We start from the raw sequence: 23371 nt of genomic DNA on the forward strand, positions 1-23371 counted from the left end.
TACATGTATTGGTCCACTTTTTGATATCCAAGTGCAACATTACAAACTATAATACGATATGTCTACACTCTACCAATGTTTGTCTGAGATGCATTGTTCTATATTATCACTTCATTTGAGTAATATATAGAGTAAAGCATGTGCTTATCGTATCGGCCAGTTATCAACCCGAGACGTCAGTCGAGGTTTGATATGGTTCATGGGATGATACCAGGGTCGATATGTAAAAGGACATGTATTAAACTTTTTATCATTTATTACCAATGTACGAATTAACGCACCGGGACCAACTCATTTACATTTCTAAAAGAACATTGTTTGTAGTTAAAATCTTCAGCTTATATTTCCCAAGAGTTAAAAGATAATAACAATCAAAACCAAGGAGTAAAAAAAGACTCAAAAAATCAAAGGACACTTACATCAACAGTTATAAATAATAAATAAGAAACAACACTAACGCCACTAAAAACCGGGAGTAAAAACAGGTGCTGCGGAAGGGTAAGCATTTCCTGCACCGTATATAACGGCACCCGTCGTGTTATTTCTTTGTTCAGTTCGGTAATGATGGAAGGTAATTATGACTGAGGAAGAATATCAGATATGATTTCTGACACACTTTTGTCCTAATAGGCAATCAGCTCATGGTGGCGACCGTAAAATTTCTTGAGTGATGACCTTAATTTGATTGATTCATAGCCCTGTCTAAGCAACTTTGAGAAAGCAATATTCCTCGTTCAACAAAATCAACGTACTTTGTGCTAGCTCTAGAGTAACGCATCAATTGAGACACATATACTCCATATGCTGGTGCTGCTGGGATGTTGTTACACAGAAATTGAAAGTTGACAATAGGAAATTAAAATCATCGCGTTTGTCATACATTTTGGTATTCAACCTATATCATCAGTAGTCATTTCGAAAAAAAGGTCTAAATGTGAAGCAGATTTATCTGTGTCGGTAGTATCAAGTTCACTTGGATATATTAAATGTAAGTGATCACTGAATCTATTTTTAAGAGACAGTACATTATCAATATACCGAAAGGTGAAATGAAAAGACTACATGCTAATTTCTTTTCTCCTTTCTGTACAAGCCCTTGGATAAATTCTGCTTCATGATAGGAATACAAAAACAAATCTGCAAGAAGAGGAGCGCAATTGATACCCATTGGGATTCCAATAGTCTGTTGGAAGACCAAACCTCCAAATTCAACAAATATGTTGTCAATTTCCTTGACTCTGTATTATTTTTAACAGAGTAAGCTGAATTTCTGCCCAAAAACTAGATATTTAAAACGCCTAGTGCCCTTTTTGTTAAAGAAACAAGCTGACGAGTTCTTTCAGTCGAACTTTCAGTTTAGTATGTGAAATTGTGGTATAAAGAGTTGAAAAATCAAATATTTTAATGTTGGTACAATGTTTTAATGATTCAGATTGTAAATTTACCAATAACTCTTTTGAAGTTTTCAGTGTCCACATCTGATTAACACCACTTCTTGAATATGCCGTTTCGGAATATTTCTGAAGTCCTTCTTTGACTGCAGTGAATATGGCAGTAAGAACTTTAGAAAGGGGTTTAGTTGAACACTTGGAAGAACCTGCAATATACCTTTCCTTATAAGGATTCTTGTGAAGCTTTGGAATCCAAATAAGATGGAAGATCCTGGTCTTCATCCTTTGGATTAACACCAAAGGAGATTAGAAACCGATTTGTGTTTTCCCAGTATCTCCTGCTTTGTAAGCGTACTTAGTGTATGTATAGGATTTCCAAGTGTGTTATTTATCCCGAGTTCTTTAATCAGGCAGTCAATGTAGTGTTTCTTACAAACAAACAAATTATTGTTTGAGGCTTTGTCAGCTGGAACGACAACATATTTGTCATGGAGGCAAGACAACTCCTCTACGACTTCAGGATCTTAAAAGATGGAAGGAGCTTTGGTGCTCATTGACCCTTTAAGCTTACTTACTCTTATCTGAATCAATGACCTCACTGATTTTACCCACTCCGAAAGAGTGTCAACCTCAACCTTTTCTCTTTTTGTCCAGTCTTTTGCATAACCCTCAACAGAAAAGTGGTGATACATCATTGTATATAACATTCACACGACGAATTTCGTAATATATGACATATTAAAAATGTACTTTAAATCAAACTTCATATACAATTTTCTAAGAGTTAGAAAAATGGGAAAAACATCATTATATATATAAGATTCACACGACGATTTTTTAACATGTGACATATATACTATAAACAATTGATTATTAAGTTGAAGAAAAATGGTTACGTGACGGAAAACAGGCGATTAATAATTGTTGTGTGCCAAAAACAGACGAAGAAAAAAATATGTGTCAAAAACAGTTGAAGAAAAAAAGGATTATATGATAATGTGACAAAAATATAAAACCAGCAATATTAACGGTGTTCGTTTCTTAAGATAAATAGTTCAAGCTCAGAATGAAATCTGTGTAAATGTGGAAAGTTTCGTATAAAAGTCGAATAGAAATTCTGAATTAACGAAAAACAATGAACGTTTCAAAATTTCCCATGAGAATATCTCCACAAGCAGAGAAATTGGTATGTGTTTGGAAGTGTTTTTTTTTCTGCAACTTTATAAAGAAAAATTACGATATTTCCGTGTTGTCAGTGTATTCCCCATAAAAGGGAATCATATACTAGCCCGTTTATTCCCGTATATTCCAATTTAAACTATAGTTTGTTTGAGTTTAATTCTTGAAAATAAACTATATGAATTCAATATTGAACAAATTTTAAAGTATAATGCTGAGGTATAATGCACATGAAGAAAATGTATTCACCGCACAAAACGTCTCGTGCCTTTTCATTATTAAAATCAAAAGGGAAGTTTTTCCCGAAAATATTAGAAAAAGACGAATTTTGGAAGAATTTGGTGCCATCTCATACTTTAGAATAGCATTTATTATTGAAAAATGTGTACATGTATATTATGTAAAATCAAAAATAGGCTAGCACACATATTTATTAGAAATTACTGTATAATACAGTTTTCTTTTTAAACAACTTATTTTAAACATGGATTTGTTTTAGTATGCCAGCTTTAGCTGGCACTTATGGTAGAAGCATCGTTTTGGGACAAAGAACGATAACTCTTGCTAGACGACCCACCTGAAAAGTTTCGTCACTCTCGTTAAATCTCGTACGATTATTTTTTATTAATGGCTGCCAAAATTCTCGTTTAATCGCGATCTTGTAAAAACAGGCAGAACGGAACAAATTCGATGTTAAATACGACATGAATTTTTATTTGTTTGCAAAAACAAGAATTCAGAAATGTTGGCTACTTGTGTACCTTATTTAAATTTTATTGTACCACGGAAATTACCGAAGTAATGACAACAACATCCGACGCCATGTTTCGTCTGCTTCAACATTCCATTATCAGTGAGGTCAAAGCAAATTAACTGTCCTAAATAATCACAGGTACTTCATTCAAAAGTCACAAAATCATAGTTAACGAAAACATATTTAGCGTAAAAGTTCCGTCCAGCCATGGGAACACAGAAAAAAAACTCTGCAAGCAATATATTTCGCATTTCTTTTTACAATTTGACCATGTCGGGCATGCGGGGTAAACTCCGGTGCACTGGTTGACCATGACTCCTTATGTTCATCTGCCACATATCATTATTCCCCACACCAAGGAATAGTGATAATTATACAGTTGAATGTGATCACGGTTATTCATGTAGTCAATGGCGAATCCAGCATTTTTCATAAAAAGGGGGGGATGGGGGTCTGACGGTGCGCTCCAGTCATGCTTCAGTTATTCGGAATCCCTATATAATCATCATTTTTTCCCTAAAGAAAAGGGTCTCCCTCTGGATCCTTTGGTAGTCCACAGACTAATTCAAAACTTAACAAAAGTTAAAACATTCAAATAATTCACAATCTTCTTATTCTGTACTTTCTAAATGGCAAACTCTCAAGACATCTTTTCATTGATTATGTCAAACCTTATACAGTCCCAGGAAATGGAAACTGTTTTGTTTTCTCTCTCTAAGTTTAATCATAAAAGGAGACTTGAGTCTGAGTAGTACATTTATAACTGACTACTGTATATATTGTATGCTTCAATATTGTCCAAAATTGAATTTTATGGGAAAATGGAGTTATTATGATAACCCATGAGAATAAACCATGATGTGTATATAGGGCATGTTACTTGGAAGAATGTGGGCTACATCCTTTAAAATTCAAGCTGCAGCAGTCACCTGCATATTTTATGCATCAGTTTATCCCTGATCAAAACATTTTCACTCTACCAAGTACTTTATGACTATATCACTATCAGGTTCACATTTCAACCTATTTAGCAATACACACTTATGATATAACATCACAGTACAAAAATTGTACTCAGTAACCAAATTGCACCTATTCAACAAAAAATACCTGCAAAAAACTTACAAGTTTTGTTTCACCATGTGAAATTATCTTATTATCATCTTTTTACTCTGGTACATTAATTAATAAGTGATAGATTTTCTTAGAAGAAATTTAAAGGTCTGAGTGACTATAAACTATACAGAGAACAATACCTGTTGTATTTGTTCAATGGGACAAAAGAACTGCAAAAAGTTTAAATGGACAGGTAACTACCAGGTGAATCTATGGAAAGGTTCAATTGGGTTCCAATAAAATTAGCAAATTAAATGTGTTACCATGAACATCCTTTTCTTCCAATAATAGTTACAGCATGAAATAAAACAAAATCTCTTTTTATATCCCAGTTTAAAGGATTTGAAATTAACCATACATGTAAAGATGTATGTAATTTGGGTTCCTGTCTCATTACAGGATCATGGATTGTTGGGATGTTATTTCAAACTAATTTTTCAATGACTACATGGACTCAAAATTAAATTGGTATAACTCTATTGTAAACAAGGGAAGTCTACAAAATAAGCACAGAATAAACTTTTGTCTGGTACATAAAAAAAAGTTTGTTAAAAAAAACTGACAATTTAGGTAAAATTAGGGTATTCTCATGTTTAATAGCAAATTTATTTTCATGACCAAAAAAAAAAGTGCAAACCTAAAGGCAATAAAATGCTTTGCCATGCACAGCCTGATACGACTGCAGATGTATATTGAGCATATAAATAACACCATTTTTTTTTTTATGTCAGTTGAAATCAAACATATTTTAATTTTAGATCCTTTAGATCAATATGGACTAATTTGAAAACAGGCACAGGTAGACCCACATATTTCTATTCAGCAGAAGTCTCGAACTACATGTACATATCTCCTTAATTCCATATGATAGTAAGTCCTACTAACAATTGAAAATGTGTACATTTAATTTTTTTCTAGCTCCTCTCGTGTGAAAGCAGAACCTTTTTGGTCACTATTTATGTGTTGCGTCTAAATAAGAATTGTAACACTTTATAGTGACTGAACAGGTTAAACAAATACTTCTTAGGAAACAGAAAAAGAAGACAACTTGAAACAGCACAGCCATGCCAGTATATGTATGTATAAAACTCAGATCAGAATAGCATAGACAATGTGTTAGTTCTATGTCCTTGTGAATTTATTGTGAGGAAAGTTATCAATAATTCTGCAGATAATGAAATTTATTCAAGTGTTTTGTACATTGCTGTTAATATAAATTTTCACACAATCAGTGAAACATTCAAACAAGCTAAACTGAATTTTTATTACTGAAAGTTTCAAACATTGACAAATGTTTTATTTACCAAATAACTCATGTGTTTCTGTGAGAGAAAAAAAATCATGTTCAATTTCTGGAATTAAAGGGAAAGATGATCCTTTTCTCGCTCTGGTGCATGTCAATTGTGAATATATACTTACGGTTACCAAATATATTTTCTTTATCATGATACTCACATCAACATTATCAAGAAGTACATTTTCATCATAGGAAAAATGCACAGACTACAGATAAAATGTTTAAAACACCATATTTTGAGTGCATCTCCTGCCAAATCTGTACTAGATGAGTATAATTGATGTAAATAAGGTAATTTATGGAAGAAAAACCCAAAATATAAAAATAAAAATACCTCCAATAATGTACTATAACCCCAAAATCAATTCTTATCTTCCTTTTGAGTTTTGTGTATGAACCTCCTGGTAAAATTTCATGGAATTCCATTTACTTAACTCAAGTTATTGTCTGAAACCAAATGTGTTTTTTTTAACATGCTTGTATTTCCCATTTCCATTCTCAATTTTTTTTTGCTATCATATAAGAACTTGAAAAGTAAGCTACATTATGTACATGTAACAAAAAAAATATATGCAAGAAATGACATAAAACTGACTCTGAGTTAGTTAAATAGTACATGTCAGATATTGATGTAGAACTCGCAAACTGAAGATGATCAGAAATACAAATGTTTTTATTCGAGTCAGATTTTTTTTTAACGAAGCCCTTCAGCGCTATCATTTAAAATTATTTAGTCAAAATTTAACACTAGTATTAAGGTTTATCATAACAAATTGGCAAATACAGTCTTATTATCACCTAAAAAATACTGTGTACAGACTGACATGTGCGGTTTGGGAAGTTTTTATGTTTTTAGATATATAAAAGTTAAATTTAATTTGCATATCTGAAAGATAAAATCATTTTTGGCAAAGATCTGGATTCAAAATATTTTTTTGTCCTATGCTTTTTTATTCATCAATTTTGGAATCAGAATATTTTTTTCAAGAAAAATAGCATTTTCCATCTGAACTTATAATTTTATTTTAGATATAAACAAAACGTTATTGTAGCCTTGGACATTCGTTCTGAACATGCATGAAATATTTGCCACTGAACATTAAACCACCAACAACCAATCAATATCTAGGACATTATAAAGCTGGCATTTAAGGTAGCGCCTTCCTCATATTATTTTTATGATTTTACTTTTTAATAAGACTCTTACAAAGTCTTACTGTACAAATTCTTGATTTAGATCACCAATAATAATCAGGACGTTGCCATATTTTCCAAATATCTATTATTATCAAATGTTTTATAAAAGTTTTCAATAATGAAAGTCTCTTTTATTTTTCGAAATTGATTGTCGGATGAATTTATTTCTCTGCGGTCATTCCAATGACGTATTACTAACAAGCTTATATACGTCCTTGGGTCATTCACCCTAATATTTTGATAACATGTGCATGGTTTATTTGAGACAACGATTTGTTGAGTACAACCGTACTTGTATCACGTGAGTTGTAAACGTGTCCAATAACGTGGGAGATATTCGATTCACGTGACCCGGTCATAGATGCAATTTATAGATCGCGCAAACTGAAGTTTTAAAACTTTTAGAGTATCAATGGATTTAATAAGATATGTTTGTATTCACTGTTAAGTCAATATACCAAATCGACACTTAAACAGGACTGTTTTTCATGTTCGCTTTGTAAAGTTAGAGTTCATAATTCCGTGACATCAAGTGTTTTAAAAATAGATTCGGTAACCTTTATGGACTGAGATAAACACATGTTGAAGAACGTGAAGTATTTATAGAATTGATCAGATTTGGACACCACAAATACGCGAGGCGGTAACTCACCACGTACAGAAAAAAAATCATGATTCGGTTTACGGACTTTCCAATATCATGATACATGATTTTGATAATTTTATTCTAAATGTACTCGGGAGAGTGGGTGTCTATTTGACTATTTTTCTTTTTTTTTAATACGGAAAAATAAAACACGATTTGTACACTATTTTTATTTCATCAATAGTTTTATTCAGATTAGTCAATATATACATAGAGAAATTTATGTATTACTGAAAAAATATTACACCAGGGTTTTCGATCTCACAAACTAGTCAAAACATTTATTAAATGTTATCATCTGTACAAGAACATCATACGTAAATATAATTCAACATTCAGACATCTTATACGTTCACGTATTTCTGTAATTCACATCCATTTGTTATGGTATTATTGGCTTTACAACGGCACAAAAAATGTCGGCATTCAACTCATTTTTTTTTACAGACTTTTTAATGAAGGAATATAGTTACGATACTGTTGGCACGTCATTAAAGATTGCATAGGTTGACTTAAATATTGATGCATTACTACAACAAGTTGCCGGTTGGCAGGATAGGGGTTTTATTCTTCTTAAACCCGTAACGGGAGGAATAGTGCTTGATATTCATATTAAGAAGACATAATATTTCAAACAGTTTAATTGAGGTTTGGAACTGACATATCAGTAACTGGCTGCTAGGAGTCGGACCCTTTATCAATTTATGTATCATTGTCATTTATCTTAGTTTCTTATGTTACCTATTCTGACGTCGGATTCGGACTTTTTGTTTTTGGAGCCAGCTGACGCACACCTCTGGGTGCGGGATTTTCTCGCTGCGTTAAGATCTATTGGTGGCCTTCGACCGTCGGTGTCTGCTCTTTGGTCGGGTTGTTGTCTCTTTGACACATTCCCTATTTCCATTCTCAATTTTATACCGGTAAACAATTCAGATGCATGCAGTTGCTTTTATTAAATCTGTCTCCTAATTACAAGGACGACACTTACGATAGCAACTAGCATAACATTAAGAACACTAGCTGATATGTTTGGGACCGGTGGACATGTACAATTGCACAAGATATGTCACGGTGGTAAAACCGCGACAAGAGTGGACCCCTCCCCCCCTTTTTTTTAAAAGATCAATGCTTTTGAATCGGGACACTATGGTTAAAAAAAAACTATTTAGAAATGACTGTATTGGATTCACCCAAGCATAGCATATGATATTGTTTATGTTTTATATGCCCTCTTATTATATTCTAACCGTTTCCATATAAAAAAAAAAGAAGCTATAAAGTATTTTTTACTGAAAAATGTATATCTTCTGAATTAAAAAAAAAAGAACTTAAATAATTGGGTCCACTGGCAATATGTCATATATTATTTACATTATAATTGTCAAAATCATGGAATTATATTTTCAAACTAGGAATATAAGAGGCTTATATCTAGGGGAAAAACAAGCCGAGCGGCACACATTTTACAAATGTAGCCGAAAAACGTCACAAACCTCTGATGGTTAATAATTTCCATTTTTTGTTTAGTTATGATATCTCATTGCTTTTCTCTTGTTTTAAAATTATACAAAACTTTCAGAAGTAAAAAAATTACAAATTATTAAAAAAAACCTAAATAATTGCCGTTTAATTTGTACAGTAGCTGGACAGGACGATTGAAATAAGAAATTTGAAGCCAATTTATTTCTTAATAACCGTTCGTTTTGTTTAAAAACTTGAAATTACAAATTTTAAAAACATTTTACAAACAATGTATTATAGGAGCTTCTGTTAATAATATTTCATGTAACCCGACTTTTAATAAAATTTTCCATTCTATTCCGAGGAGCAAATAATCCTCAGTCCGATCCAAACCGCATTAAATCTATCCATATTCCTTCTACCCTTTGCTCCGAATTAAATTCGTTTTCACATACAGGTAACCAGTACTTATTGACAAGTGCCCGTCTTTTGATTGGCTGAAGTCATTTTATTGCATGGTGTCAAACTTGTGTGGTCGGCTAACGTAAACACAGGTTTCTAACATTTGGATTTAACAGTTTTAGAATTGAAACGATAGTAAGATGTCACTTTTTGGATTAGGGCACACTAGCTACAGTCTTAAGGAACTTCTAGAAAACCCTGTTCTCCAAAATCCGCCACAATTTAATAAAGGTAAGATTAAATCGATTTCAGTCTCAGAGGCGAAGGTCAAATTATGTGTTGTATAACAATTTTTGATTTTGGTGGTTCCACAAGCAAAGAACAGTACAAAAGCACATATCTAAATCAATAAACTAATGTTTAGAAATTGCAACACAAATTGCATTTATCGAAATTTATTGAAAAGATAAATACCACTCTCAAAGAAATTGCCAATACCAACGAAAGTCTCCCAATACTACGCATTTGATATAGATTTACTAGGCAACAAAAAAACCTTGGCATTGGATGTGCCATCATGTGGCGAAATATAACTTAGTTGAGATCTGTTGTGTTTTGTGAACACACTGGAATACACAATTATTTAATAATATTGTTATTTTTGTTTTTCGAGATAATTATACATGAACATATAAAAATGATATATTGTGTGTTTTTAAACCAGTATAGAAATAGATAGGGATAAAGAGTAGGATCGCCATATACCATCAGACTTCAAATGATCATTTTCGGCTACATTTATATTTAGTGTCAAACATGTCAAATTGGTTGATTTTTTTCTCTTATTCCTACACAAATTATCCTTTGCATGACATGCTGATTATTTTTATTTTATCAACATGTTATTTGTTTGATCTCGGTTCTTCATTGGTCAAAATCAGATTATGAAGTTGAAATTTTCTTGCTTTCCTCTGAATTTCCTATTGTGTCGACATGCAAAAGGGCAACTATGTCTGATGACGTCGCATATAAGAAACACATTTTTTGGCAGATCATTCGAAAAGAAGGATAATGATTGTCTTCATACATGTATTGTTTAAAAAATCAGCAGAGAAACTGATTCCACCAGCAAATGTTGTGTGAAACAATATTTATCCTTTATCAACAGTCAAATTTAAATATTTAACTGTCTGGGGTGGGTAAATAATGTATCACACTCCGTGCAGTAGTAGAATCTATATACATCATGTATATCTATATTGAGATTCTGCAGCCGTCTCAAATAATTATTGTTTCCTTTTATTTTTTTTGGAAAATATTAGGCTGAGCATGATTCACCATAAGCTGGTAATTTTTTTTAATGTTCAATAGAAAGTGGATATTTTATAGTCATGCACCAAAAATTACCATTGATTAATGTCATTTGGCAAGTACTTTTTAAGTTCAGAATTTTTCACTATCAATACAACTTGTAAAATTGTATGTTTTGGAATGAAATAAACTACAAAAATATTTATTCTAAAAGATAATTCAAATTGAAGTTATATTTTATACTTATAGAAATGAGTCTGGTATAATTTTATTTCACATTTTCGTATCTTTACACTGACACCAAGACGTGTGAAATGAAATTGGTTACTCCTCATTTATCATGCTTTTCAAAAAAAATCTGATCAAATCAGTGAATGACTTCCCTCCAAAATTATTGAAAACTTATCATTCTTCATTGACAATAATTATATCTTTTAATATGGTCTTTGAGTAAAAGACTTAAATACTTCAAAGTGTTAGATTTGCTCATTGTTAAAGAAGTACAGTGAATGATGTGTAGTTGTTCTGGCTTTTTCATTGTTTTGAAATGATGTGAATAATATCCTTTTACCAGTATAATGTATTTGTCTCCATTTAGACCAAATGACCTGAGGGCGTATATAATACATGTACATGTATCTTGAGTTATACAATATTCTCTACATCAGACAATTTAAGATTTTAACATACGTTGTACATTTTGTTGAGAGAGGAGAAAAATCACCATTTTTCATTAATTTCATAGCAAATAATAAAAGTTGAATTTTGACCCACGTTGTACATTTTGTTGGAAAGGAGAAAAATCACCATTTTTCATTAATTTCATAGCAAATAATAAAAGTTGAATTTTGACCCAATACATGTAGTATTGATATCAAAATCCCTCATGTTCATATTAATTAGGATTAATAATAATCCGTAAAGAAAACTATATACATGTACATGTATATATCTTCACTAAGAATTAAACAAATTACAATTTCCTGCTTTTCATGCTTTTCTGATTTTATTTTAAGATGATAGGAATTCTACAGATTAATATTAAACATATTCATTGACATTAGACATGCAAGACATGTTAGATTGAGGATAATCAGATGGGTTCTGTCAACCAGCAGCTCTCATGGTTCTGTAGGTATACAGATCATATGGGTTCTGTCGATCAGCATGCACAGCTCTTATAATTTACTAGTGTATGTGGATGAGCATCTCTCTTAGTCTATACATGCTATATATGCCCTGTAGATGAGCAGTTTTAATGGTTTCTTTGGGTCAAACAGTAGGGTTTTGTGGATATTACCATTTCAGCAGTAAATTTTTATTTTATGGACAAAAATCATACCAAAAGATGAATTTATCATGTTTCAAAATGTATTATTCAGGATCATTGATTCAGCATATCAATTGAGTGAATATTTTTTAACTGCAGTGACTCTATGTTGTCTTCAAAAAATGCTTTAACTTGCTACCTATATGTACATGTATATTTAATCCCCTGTTACCCTCATGTGAATATATATAGGGCTTTAGGCCGTATATAAGTAAATTGTAATACACATGAACTGTATACACTGTCTATCATATCAGTCCTGAGTACACATGTACTTCCAATGGTCACTGATAAACAGTATGATAACGTCAAGACAGGTAGACCTCTTGAATAACACTGAATTTAACAAACAATTGCTACATAAGATATCAAATGTGGTACCTTATAGATTAATAAATAACTGCTATCAAATTTGGTTCCAGTAACCTAATATATTAATTCTATCATTATGGCTAACATACAAAATGTTTGTTACAAAACAAGATATTTCAAGTTTTTAACAATTCAGATATTTGTATGTTAGCCATAATGTTGCATGTAGTACATAACTTTTGTAATTTCAGATGGAGGAAGTTTCAAGCCAAAGGATAAGGGTAGTATGTCACCTACATTTGACCCAACGTCAGCTTTTCTGGGTCCAAATTTATGGAGCAGTGCTGACTACACTGATGGGGACATAAGTTTAGAGTATATGGACTTAGATGAGTTTTTATCTGAGAACGGCATCCCTGTAGATCTCAATGAGGCCTCTAATGGAAGCAGTAAGTCTAAAGACAGCCAAGTCTCTTCTCCCAAGGAGTCAGACTGTGCACCTACATCCACAGTCAATATCAAGGAAATTCAAAGTCCTCAAGAAGATGACATGGAGGATTCAGATTCAGATGATGAATCTTGTGAAGAAGGTATTTATATAAGTTACATTTGTGAACATCATTTGACTGGAACATTTGTGAACGTCATGTGACTGGAACATTTGTGAATGTCATGTGACTGGAACATTTGTGAACTTCATGTGACTAGAACAATTGTTATTGTCGTGTGACTGGAACATTTGTGAACGTCATGTGACTGGAACATTTGTGAATGTCATGTGACTGGAACATTTGTGAATGTCATGTGATAGGAACATTTTTGAATGTCCTGTGACTGGAACATTTGTAAATGTCATCTGACTGGAACATTTGTGAACGTTGTGTGACAAGGAAGCATATTGTGAATGGATCTGGTCATGTGATTGAGCAGTTCAGCATTTGACATACACTCTTATAAGTAATTAGTCTTGCTGATCACGTTACTAAAAAAAAATGTTTACACATCAATATAGTATGAAAGGGTACACATATTTACTTCTAAATACAAAGTAACATTTGTATGTACATGCATATCCACATGAATTTTAAATTTGTACACATACAGAAATGTAATATTACATGTATGGAAGATAAATGCAAACTGAAAACAAACTGATCTCAGTTGTAAATATAAAGATAAAACTAACTTTAGTGGGGAAAAAACCCCATGAATAGCGTATTTAAATGCAAACAGAAGGAGACACCATGTTTTTCACACTTATCAAACCGAGGCATTTGTGTTTTTCACAAACAATAAACATTACACAGGCAATGACCGGGTAAATATACATTTATTGATATAAATGATTAAAAGTCTACAGGCTGAAGAAAACAAACAATATATTAAATCTATAAATCTGTTTCCATAGTAACAGTTGATTTGCTATGCATTTCAGAGAAAAAGAAAGATGTTGTAGAAAGTGGTTGTCCGTTAGATATAAACATTGAATTCAATGTCGCTGAACAAGATGTGATCTTATCAACGGTACCAGGTCGGTCTTATACTGAACCTTTATCTCATTCCTATACATTGGTTATATGTAGCTAAAACAGTCCATCGAAGGTTAAAGATGCAGAAAGCTCAAAATACATACCTTATTTAACATGTTAAATAACATACATGGATATGTTTTGTTTATTGTAAATTTCCATTTTTTTCAAATTTCTATATTTTGCATTGTAAAATGAACACAGTTTCTTTTAATTAATACATTTTTACATACGTACATTGATGGCCCTACAGATATGGTTATATTAACCAAATCTTTTAAATCTGAGTTGGATTGTTTTAGCTTTCACTTTTGATTTTGCTAGCAATAATGAAGGATTACTTATCAGAGACGAAACTAAACAAATTTGATCCTCTCATTATTGTCTCATTATATATATAATCATGACTATGCCTGAATAAGAAATCGCCTGAACGTTCATATACTCACGTACACCATGTTTGTATTGATTTACTCATTAGGTGTCTTTAGGAAGGACAATGGTCTTTAATGGCTGATCAACATCTATGATACATGTAGATATGGAAAAGATTTAAATATTTAAGAACTAAAATCTTTTTACCTTAGAATTTTAATTTTGGTTATAAATGATTTTATGGATTAATTTCAATTTTAATCCTAAAATACATGTAGCTATATATATATAGAGATTAACCAATGATGTCTTATTTAAATTGCTGATGTTAACCAGTTGGAATTTAAGTGGCCATGTGTCTGACCTTTTTAAAAATGAATTTTACAAAGAAATATAGGTTAGAAAGTCAATTTAAAAAAGATTTCTTATTCAGGCATGTTTCTCTTTTTGTTTGAGTAACTTCACAAAGCAAGATGTCGTTTAATTCTGTGTAATTGTACAATAAATGTATGATTCCTAAATTGACATCTTGTCTGGTTGGAGGGCAGCACATTTATTAAACTATAGAATGATGTTAACCAAATGATATTCCTTTGTTGTAGTCATACAGAATAGTGAAAGGCGTTCCCCTGTAGTAGAAATAGATTTTAGCGTTGAGGAGGGGGAACAAGAATTGGTCAATGTCCCAGGTAAAAACATTATTGACCAATATATATACTGGTCAAAATATTTTTCCTGGTAAAAGAGGAAGTTAAGATATATATGCATAGATATGAAATAACTTCCATACAACAACATTTAGCTAAAGGACATCAATAGTCTATTTGCTAATTACTGACTTGATTCTGTTATTACAGACTTTGCTGTTTCCTATTGTTAAACATTGATTGGTTTTAAACTGGACACAATCGGAATAATATTTTTGGTATGAGTGCCAATGAGACTTCTACATGTAACAACCAAAGTTAATATAAGCAACTTAAGGTCAGCATACAGACAAATTTGCTCTCTCAGTAAAACTGAGAATGGAAATGGGGAATGTGTCAAAGAGACAACAACCCGACTATAGAACAGACAACAGCAGAAGGTCACCAGTTATTGATTTTAAAGCATATGGCCATCCAAAGTGAAACAGCTTGTTAAACTGTGTCTATAATAACAGGATCAATAAATTAATTGGCAAATAGAGTATTGGCTTCAGACTTGAGTCCATAACATTACAAGATTGATAGATTTTTGTAATTTCCCCTTTTCCACAATAAGTATCCCACTAGTATTCACAACTTAACATTACATTTTATAATTTCCCCTTGTCCATCTTGGACATCCTTATGCTGTCCAAACAAATTTAACATATCATTTTGAAATTTCCCCTTGTCCATCTTGGACATCCTCCTGCTGTCCACACAAATTTAACATATCATTTTGTAATCATATCTTTTTAGATTAAAAAATAACTTGACCCGTAATATAACTATACATGCGATAATATGCATTTTAAGAGCAAATGTTTATCTTTTAAGAAAATGAGAAATGAACTATTACATTTGTAAATTTTGTGACAAAAATGAAAAAGAATTTGATATCATTGTATTTTAACTGTCTTTTACTTTGTCCTTTCAATATCTTTTAAAATATCTAATGCATCATACTAACTTCATATTACATGTTATGTAAATATTTTGTGCAGGACTTCATTTCGTTCACACATGTAAAAAAATACTTTAAAGGTTTGATTTCCAGCTTTATAACTATTGACATGATTTTACATGTGTAACACTATCATCAGTAGTGAAACATTAATAGCTGTTGCTATAATCAAATGGTGTTTAATTTTAGGAGAAGAAACATTTAATCCAAAAGAAAGAAAATTTTCAGAAGATGAACTTAAACCACAGCCAATGATTAAGAAATCAAGAAAGGTGAGCTAGCGTACGATTAATGTCCACTCATAATAGCTACGGGTTTCTTTTAATAGACCACTTTCGAGTTCATCCGTCACTGAAAAAATCGTCAATTATAAGCGCCTTTGTGATGTCATTAACCAGACACAGGGCTCACCTGTATCCCTGCCCTTTAAACGTTCATCAAGCATTTTAGTGATCGCCATTGTGCAGGATAAACTAGAAATAAACTTTGTTCAGTAGGTACTTAATCACAATTCCCTAATGACAGCGGTGCAGATTGTTAATTATGAGAATTTAATTTGCCGAATAATTCGTGCAATATAGCTTTATGGTTTTTCAACCACTCCCTCAATATTGAATGGAAGTCACAACTCACCTAAATGTACAAGTGATGTTCACTAAAACCAAAGTTTTTGACAGAAATGCATCGAACTGGAAAGTTGTCTATTGATTGATAACATCATGATGGATAAATTGATAATTTCACTCCTCGGACGTCATGCAACAATTGGTGGTGTCAATTGGAGACAGTTTTCAAAAAATCATGTGATGATGGACCAACATTTGACTTTCATTTATAACAATGAGACATATATGTTTTTTTCTGGTAACATGTATCAAGTTCCTTAACCAAAGATCAAGGATAAGCAATTCTATATTCAATAAGAAGCAAAGATATCGGCACTATAAGATATAAGTTATATGGTTCGCTACTGACAACCTACAGATCCATAGAGTGTTAGTAAAATCCATAGGGGGTGTGGCCAGAGGCATTCACCTATGGATTTTAATCACCCTCTATGGATCTGTAGGGGGTTAGAAGTTAACCATATAACAAATTTATTGCACACTAGACTTTCTGCTGCATTTTGTGGGAAAATAAACAATGAAACACAACAACATTAATAGATAACGTCACCATTAACGCGTCGTGAACCACACCTATGAAATTTACTACCCCCTACGGTCTCAGAGGGGGTCACCACATGTCGGCATTAAACCAATCACAACATGATTATTCACCTGCGGTTCGATAATACAAATGAGTTCACGAGTTTATGAAATTTGATAATTCACTTCAAATAAAAATCCCTGTTTAACAGAAGAGTTAATCACTTATACATTACTTACTGATGGCAGGTGAAATATTTGATTACATTTTTATACGCATGTTTAAAGGATATATTATGGCGTACCGTTGTCCGTCTGCCATCAACATGTCAGACAATAACTTATAAAACGCTTCAACAAATTATCATGAAACTTTGGTGAATTGATTATATCTATGTGGCAGCTGTTTATTAAGATACTTCCGGTAATCAATATTTTGGTTGAAATAATTATCCATGAACCACAAATCAGGGAGTGGTGGGTATATATTACAATCAAACTTCTCCTCTGTTAGTTAGTCTGACAGGTGAATATATAACACCTTACTCAGGTGCTACAATTATTTACCTACACAAAAGGTATACGCTACCTGATATTTGTTTATCATTACACATATTGTTCACACCTTGCAACAGGTATAACTTTCTTCTACATCATTGAGATAATTATACTCCATGTATGATGATACATGTAAGAGAGGTCTATCGAACATGTGACATGATTTGTTAAAATGAAATAACAAATAACATAAACATTTACATATGAATGGTAAAAGCATTATTGAAAGACCATTAATGAAATATTCAATGATGCGATTAAAGAATTTTTAAGAAATCAGGTTTAAATTACATCAGAGGAATAAATGAATCAGATATTGATTTGTTTAGGTACTTTTATAACTTCGTGAATATTAAAACAGTAATATGTTCTGATATTCAATGAGATCATTTGCCACCAGAAACCAAAGTATGTGGATGTTAAGTATTAGATACAGTACTGTATTCAATAATGGGCAAAACTTTATTGGCATGATTGTGGGTTAATAAAAGCCTCAAATAGCAAAATATATTAGATATGAACAATTCAAAAGGAGTAGCCCATAGCCTGATTTATACTAAGTCCTTATTGAATATTGACAATTTCTGTTTACATTTTAGGTATTTGTTCCTGATGAACAAAAAGACGACAAATATTGGTGTCGAAGGAAGAAGAACAATGTAGCTGCAAAACGCTCAAGAGATGCACGACGCGTGAAGGAAAATCAAATAGCTATGCGAGCATCTTACCTAGAGAAATGTAATAATACACTGACAGCAGAAGTTCAAAAACTCAAGAAAGAAAACGCACAGTTAAAGAAGTCTCTAGAAGATGCCCAGAAAAAATTGAATTCCACATCATGAGAACTGTTTAATACATTGATCATAACCTGCAGCAGACATTATCATGGTTAATATTTCAATGGGCATTCCTATTCAATGGTTTATTTTGTATAATGAACAGATTGTAAAATAGGTTAACAATACTAAGGCCAACAAAATATATATTCTGTTCCCTGCCCACAGTCATTAAAAACACTGTAGCTATAGGTCGTAATTTCTTTTACATAATCTTTGGGCTCATGAGTCAAAAGTCTACTCAATTGACTCGAAAGTTATTTTTTAAATGTTTATAAAATCTTTAGAGGTCTTGAGATTAACCTCAGATTAGTTGAGAGGCAGGAAAAAGATCTATATATTTTATTTGGCCTAAAAGCTAGTAAAGGTTAACAACCTTGAACTTGTTCCTTTCACCTTAAGTCATTATTGACATTTTTGAAAAAGAGGCCAGTCTAAGTTTTACTTTTTTTCAGTACATAATTGTCGTCCACGGATATTCAATATTTCACTTTAGGCTGTTTAATAGGGCTTTGTTAACTTTGCTTTAAAAATCTGACTCCTTCTTAGCAGTTTTACATTTTTTTCATCTATTTTATCATGAAATTAGGGAAAATTTGATAGTTAAAATCTATTTACCAAAACTTTTATGGAGTATATTGTATAAATGTAATGTATTGTGAATTTATAAGTTAGCGTTATGCTTGTAAAGTAACTTGGTTCATATTACATTCTTTAAAGGTACTTTTTGACAGAAGTTAGTGAACTGTTCGTAATTACACTTTGTTCAAACCTAATAATTGAAAGGTTATGTATTTGTAATAAATAATAAACAATCCTATAAAACCATAAATTTCAAGTTGAATTTTCAAATATATGGTATACAGCTATTTTTTTTCCTTTTGAAATTTTTTACCAAAAAGGAAGTTAAACAGTAGGTTTTTTTCTTTACAAGATTTGATCGAATCATTTACAAATTATGAAATAAAAGTGTCATTTCATTTCTTGTATTATGGAATAGAAAGTTGACATGTACATGATATATTATACGGGTATTTTTTTTTTATTTTTACATTTCAAAATCATGGACATCTAGATTTATTTAGAAATTTTTTATCGAGTTATATTTTATCCCTCAGTTTAAGGATATCTTATATTTTAAATAGATTCTGTCAGGTTTTTTTTTCATTTATTCTTTTGGTATTTGTAGGTGACCAAAAAAGATACTAAAACATGGAGATTTATCTATTGAAAGTATAAGAAAGTATCCTAAATTTTTAACAAAGAATATTAAATGTTTAATTGTATATAAAATAATCTATTTGTCTATATTTTCATTGATGTAAAATATTTATGTTTCATTATTTTTTGTCTCATTTTCATCATGTCATCATTGTAATCTTTTTATTTCATAACATAATGTTCATTTTATTTCTGTCTAACACAATGTTTTCATTCTTTATTACTATTGTCTATGGTTTTAATTATGAACTCTTATCAGAAAAGAAAATAATATTAAAAAGTTAATTTGAAAATTCGTATAATGGTTTGTTCTAAAGATAGAATAGGAGAATCTGTATAGCTTTGTGTTCTGAGAACATGAATGTTTAATTACGATTCTTAAAAAAAATCAGAAATGTTTAGTGGTAGTTATATATATAATTGATCTTTTGAAGAAAAATTGAAAATTCTTTTTTTGAAAATAAAGAAAAAAAAATATAAAAAAAAATATAAAAAATAAATAAAAAAAAAAAATATAAAAAATTACAAATGATGAAAAAAAAAGAAAAAAAAAAGAAATAAATATGTAAAAAAGTTAGAAAGCAAGTGATCATTTGACAGGTAAAGCATGTTATTATCTTAGCTAGTAAGTAGAAGACAGGTTTTCAGACTGTTTGTGATGTATAGAAAACAAATTTAAATTTGTTTTAGACTTGGACTATTCAGAGCCTTTGAACATTGTAATCTCATGTCTTAATTAGATTGGACTGTTTTCAAGTAACACAAGTCTGAATACAGACTGGGTAATAAACTTGTTCAGATATGCTGTTGCATTATGGGAAGGCTATTGTTGTTTTAACAGTTCAGACATCATTAACAAGGATGTTGAGATGATGAAATGTAAGACAAATGGTCCAAAGTGGATTTACAAGTTTTCAGTGATAGTTGTAAGTAGAATGGTGTGGAATTTTGAAATAACATCAAGCAAAATTTGTTTCACATTAAAAGACAAAGGACAAAAATTGAAAGAACAAACTTTGAAAAAGTGATAATGAATAAGAAACTCTTATATACATTAAACTAGACGGAAAAAGGACAAATCATAAGTTGGATCAAAACTTGCAGAAATTAAAAAAAAATAATTAAATATTGCCACATGTGTTTCTTCTGTACATATATATATATATATATATACATAGGATGATGTGTACTTTAAGCCATATATAAGTAACAAAATTTTATATGTGATAGAACATGTTTCACATTTATTATAAAAGACTGATAAAATCTTTCTCTCTCAGGTATGGATGACATCCAGCAAAAAAAGTCATTATTTTATTCATTTTATTAATATATAAAGTTTAGATAAAAATCAGTGTAGTATTGATTATATTTTGTCAGTGTGACATGGATTTCGGAGTCTAAACTTTCAATATTTAGAAACTGTTACAGTAAAAGGTGTATTTCTGAAAAGTCTTATTCTTTACCACAAAGAACTCAATGTAAATTCTGTTTAAAACATAATTGTTATGTATTGTTAAGTTTTAATAATTGTATCTCCTAACTATTGGCATTGTTAGTACATGTTAATAAATTTGTTTTTTACTATTTATATTTTATTGTTCTTATGCCATCTAGAATATCACTGATCAAAATCAAACACACACAAATTGCAGATTAACCAAATTTCTCCAGATACATTTTGTTATTCATTCCATGATCAAATCAAACTAACAAAATTTCTCTGACACAAACATATAGAAAAGTTTGGAAACAATCAAAGTAATAAAAAAAAGATGGAAATCTTGAATCAAAAGAGTTTTACAAATCAGCTTTGACACTAGACCAACTGTCCATCAGCAGTGGTATCAAATAAAATAAGTGATAAGGCATAATTTTTTGACACATTGCTTAAAGTATGTGAACTTGAAAAGTTGTGGCATCAGATGATTTATTATTCCCTTTGATCCTGGTTTATGCATGTATAATTATGTAGTGGGTTTGCTGATTATTCTTGAAAAGTAAAAGTGGACCAAAATGTATTATTGAAAGTGAAAGTAGTAGTTCTTCCAAAGAAGAATAAGAACTTAAAAGAGAGTGAAAAGATACCAAGGGGATATTCAAAACTCATGATGATATAAAAAAAAAACCTGACAGAGCCATGGTCAAAAACGAAAAACGATGAAAAAACAAACAACAGTACACAAAACACAACATAGAAAACAAAAGACTCGGGGAAATGATCACCAAAACCCAGGGGTGATTTCGTGAGTAAATTCTGCTCTTCATGTTGTACCCAGGGTGCTGATCATGCAAGTATTAACAATTGACCTATCTAGTTCCAAGGTCACAGAATTATGGTGGACATCTGTGGTAAACTCCTATCAGTAAACCAACTGGTATTGGTTTCCTATTTTATTTGAATTTCTTCATTTTGGCAATCTTGGTCCAATAGCTTCCTTGTAAGCAGCAACTCTCTTGAATTATTTAATGAGAGAACATCATCTATATTTTGGAACGTGTTGAACACGTGCTCCAAACGTAAAAAATATGCTTTCAATCATATGCATGAAATCAAGAATCTTTATGATGACAGCTACAGAGAATTTTCTGTTCCTCCCTAATACAGGGTACTTGTATTTTCATTTGCCACTATGTTGTTATGTACTAGGAAAAACTGTTTCAACTTGCCTTTAAGAATGGGGAATACTTGTGTAAAGGGTAAAAAAGACAATTTTCAAAGAGTATTTAATAATGTATTAATTAAATAATCTTTTGTGTGAACAAAATCCTTGAGGAGTACTTAAGTAAATAAACACATCATAAATACCCGGACTAAATTTAGTATATACACCAGATGCACGTTTCGTCTACAAAAGACTCATCAGTGACGCTCGAATCGAAAAAAGTTAAAAGGGCCAAATAAAGTACGAAGTAGAAGAGGATTTAAAACCAAAATTCCTAAAATTTTCCCCAAAATACAGCCAAGGTTATCTATGCCTGAGATAAAAATTCAAAAATTTGCAACAGGTAGACTAGGTTGTCAAATTGGGAATCAGCTGTCTCAGATGAACTAGGCTGTCACACTGGGAATCAGTCTCAGGTGGACTGGGTTTGTCACATTGGGAATCAGTCTCAGGTGAACTGGGTTTGTCACATTGGGAATTAGTCTCAGGTGAACTGGGGTTGTCACATTGGGAATCAGTCTCATGTGGACTAGGTTGTCACATTGGGAATCAGTCTCAGGTGAACTGGGTTTGTCACATTGGGAATCAGTCTCACGTGGACTAGGTTGTCACATTGGGAATCAGTCTCAGGTGAACTGGGTTTGTCACATTGGGAATCAGTCTCATGTGGACTAGGTTGTCACATTGGGAATCAGTCTCAGGTAGACTGGGTTTGTCACATTGGGAATCAGTATCAGGTGAACAGGGTTTGTCACATAGGGAATCAGTCTTAGGTGAACTGGGTTTGTCACATTGGGAATCAGTCTCACGTGGACTAGGTTGTCACATTTGGAATCAGTCTCAGGTGAACTGGGTTTGTCACATTGGGAATCAGTCTCAAGTGGACTAGGTTGTCCACATTTGGAATCAGTCTCAGGTGAACTTGGTTTGTCACATTGGGAATCAGTCTCAGTTTAACCTGGTTTGCACATTGAGAATCAGTCTCACGTGGA

At 31.7% G+C, this 23371-nt stretch overlaps 1 protein-coding gene across 4 annotated transcripts; it reads left to right on the forward strand.

Annotated features, from left to right (window-relative positions):
- Positions 1-9480: 9480 nt before the first annotated feature.
- LOC134696433 (thyrotroph embryonic factor-like) lies at positions 9481-21304 on the forward strand. Of its 4 annotated transcripts, XM_063558242.1 has the most exons (6): positions 9481-9734; positions 12648-12986; positions 13832-13927; positions 14903-14989; positions 16140-16222; positions 18256-21304. In XM_063558242.1, exons 1-6 carry the CDS (start codon positions 9644-9646, stop codon positions 18496-18498), a joined length of 939 nt encoding a protein of 312 aa, XP_063414312.1. In that variant the 5' UTR covers positions 9481-9643; the 3' UTR covers positions 18499-21304. The 4 variants fall into 4 exon arrangements, with proteins under 4 accessions (XP_063414312.1, XP_063414313.1, XP_063414314.1 ...); XM_063558243.1 differs by lacking the exon at positions 14903-14989; XM_063558244.1 differs by lacking the exon at positions 13832-13927.
- Positions 21305-23371: the final 2067 nt, after the last annotated feature.

Source organism: Mytilus trossulus, chromosome 14 (genome assembly GCF_036588685.1).
Source record: "Mytilus trossulus isolate FHL-02 chromosome 14, PNRI_Mtr1.1.1.hap1, whole genome shotgun sequence".
Taxonomy (NCBI): domain Eukaryota; kingdom Metazoa; phylum Mollusca; class Bivalvia; order Mytilida; family Mytilidae; genus Mytilus; species Mytilus trossulus.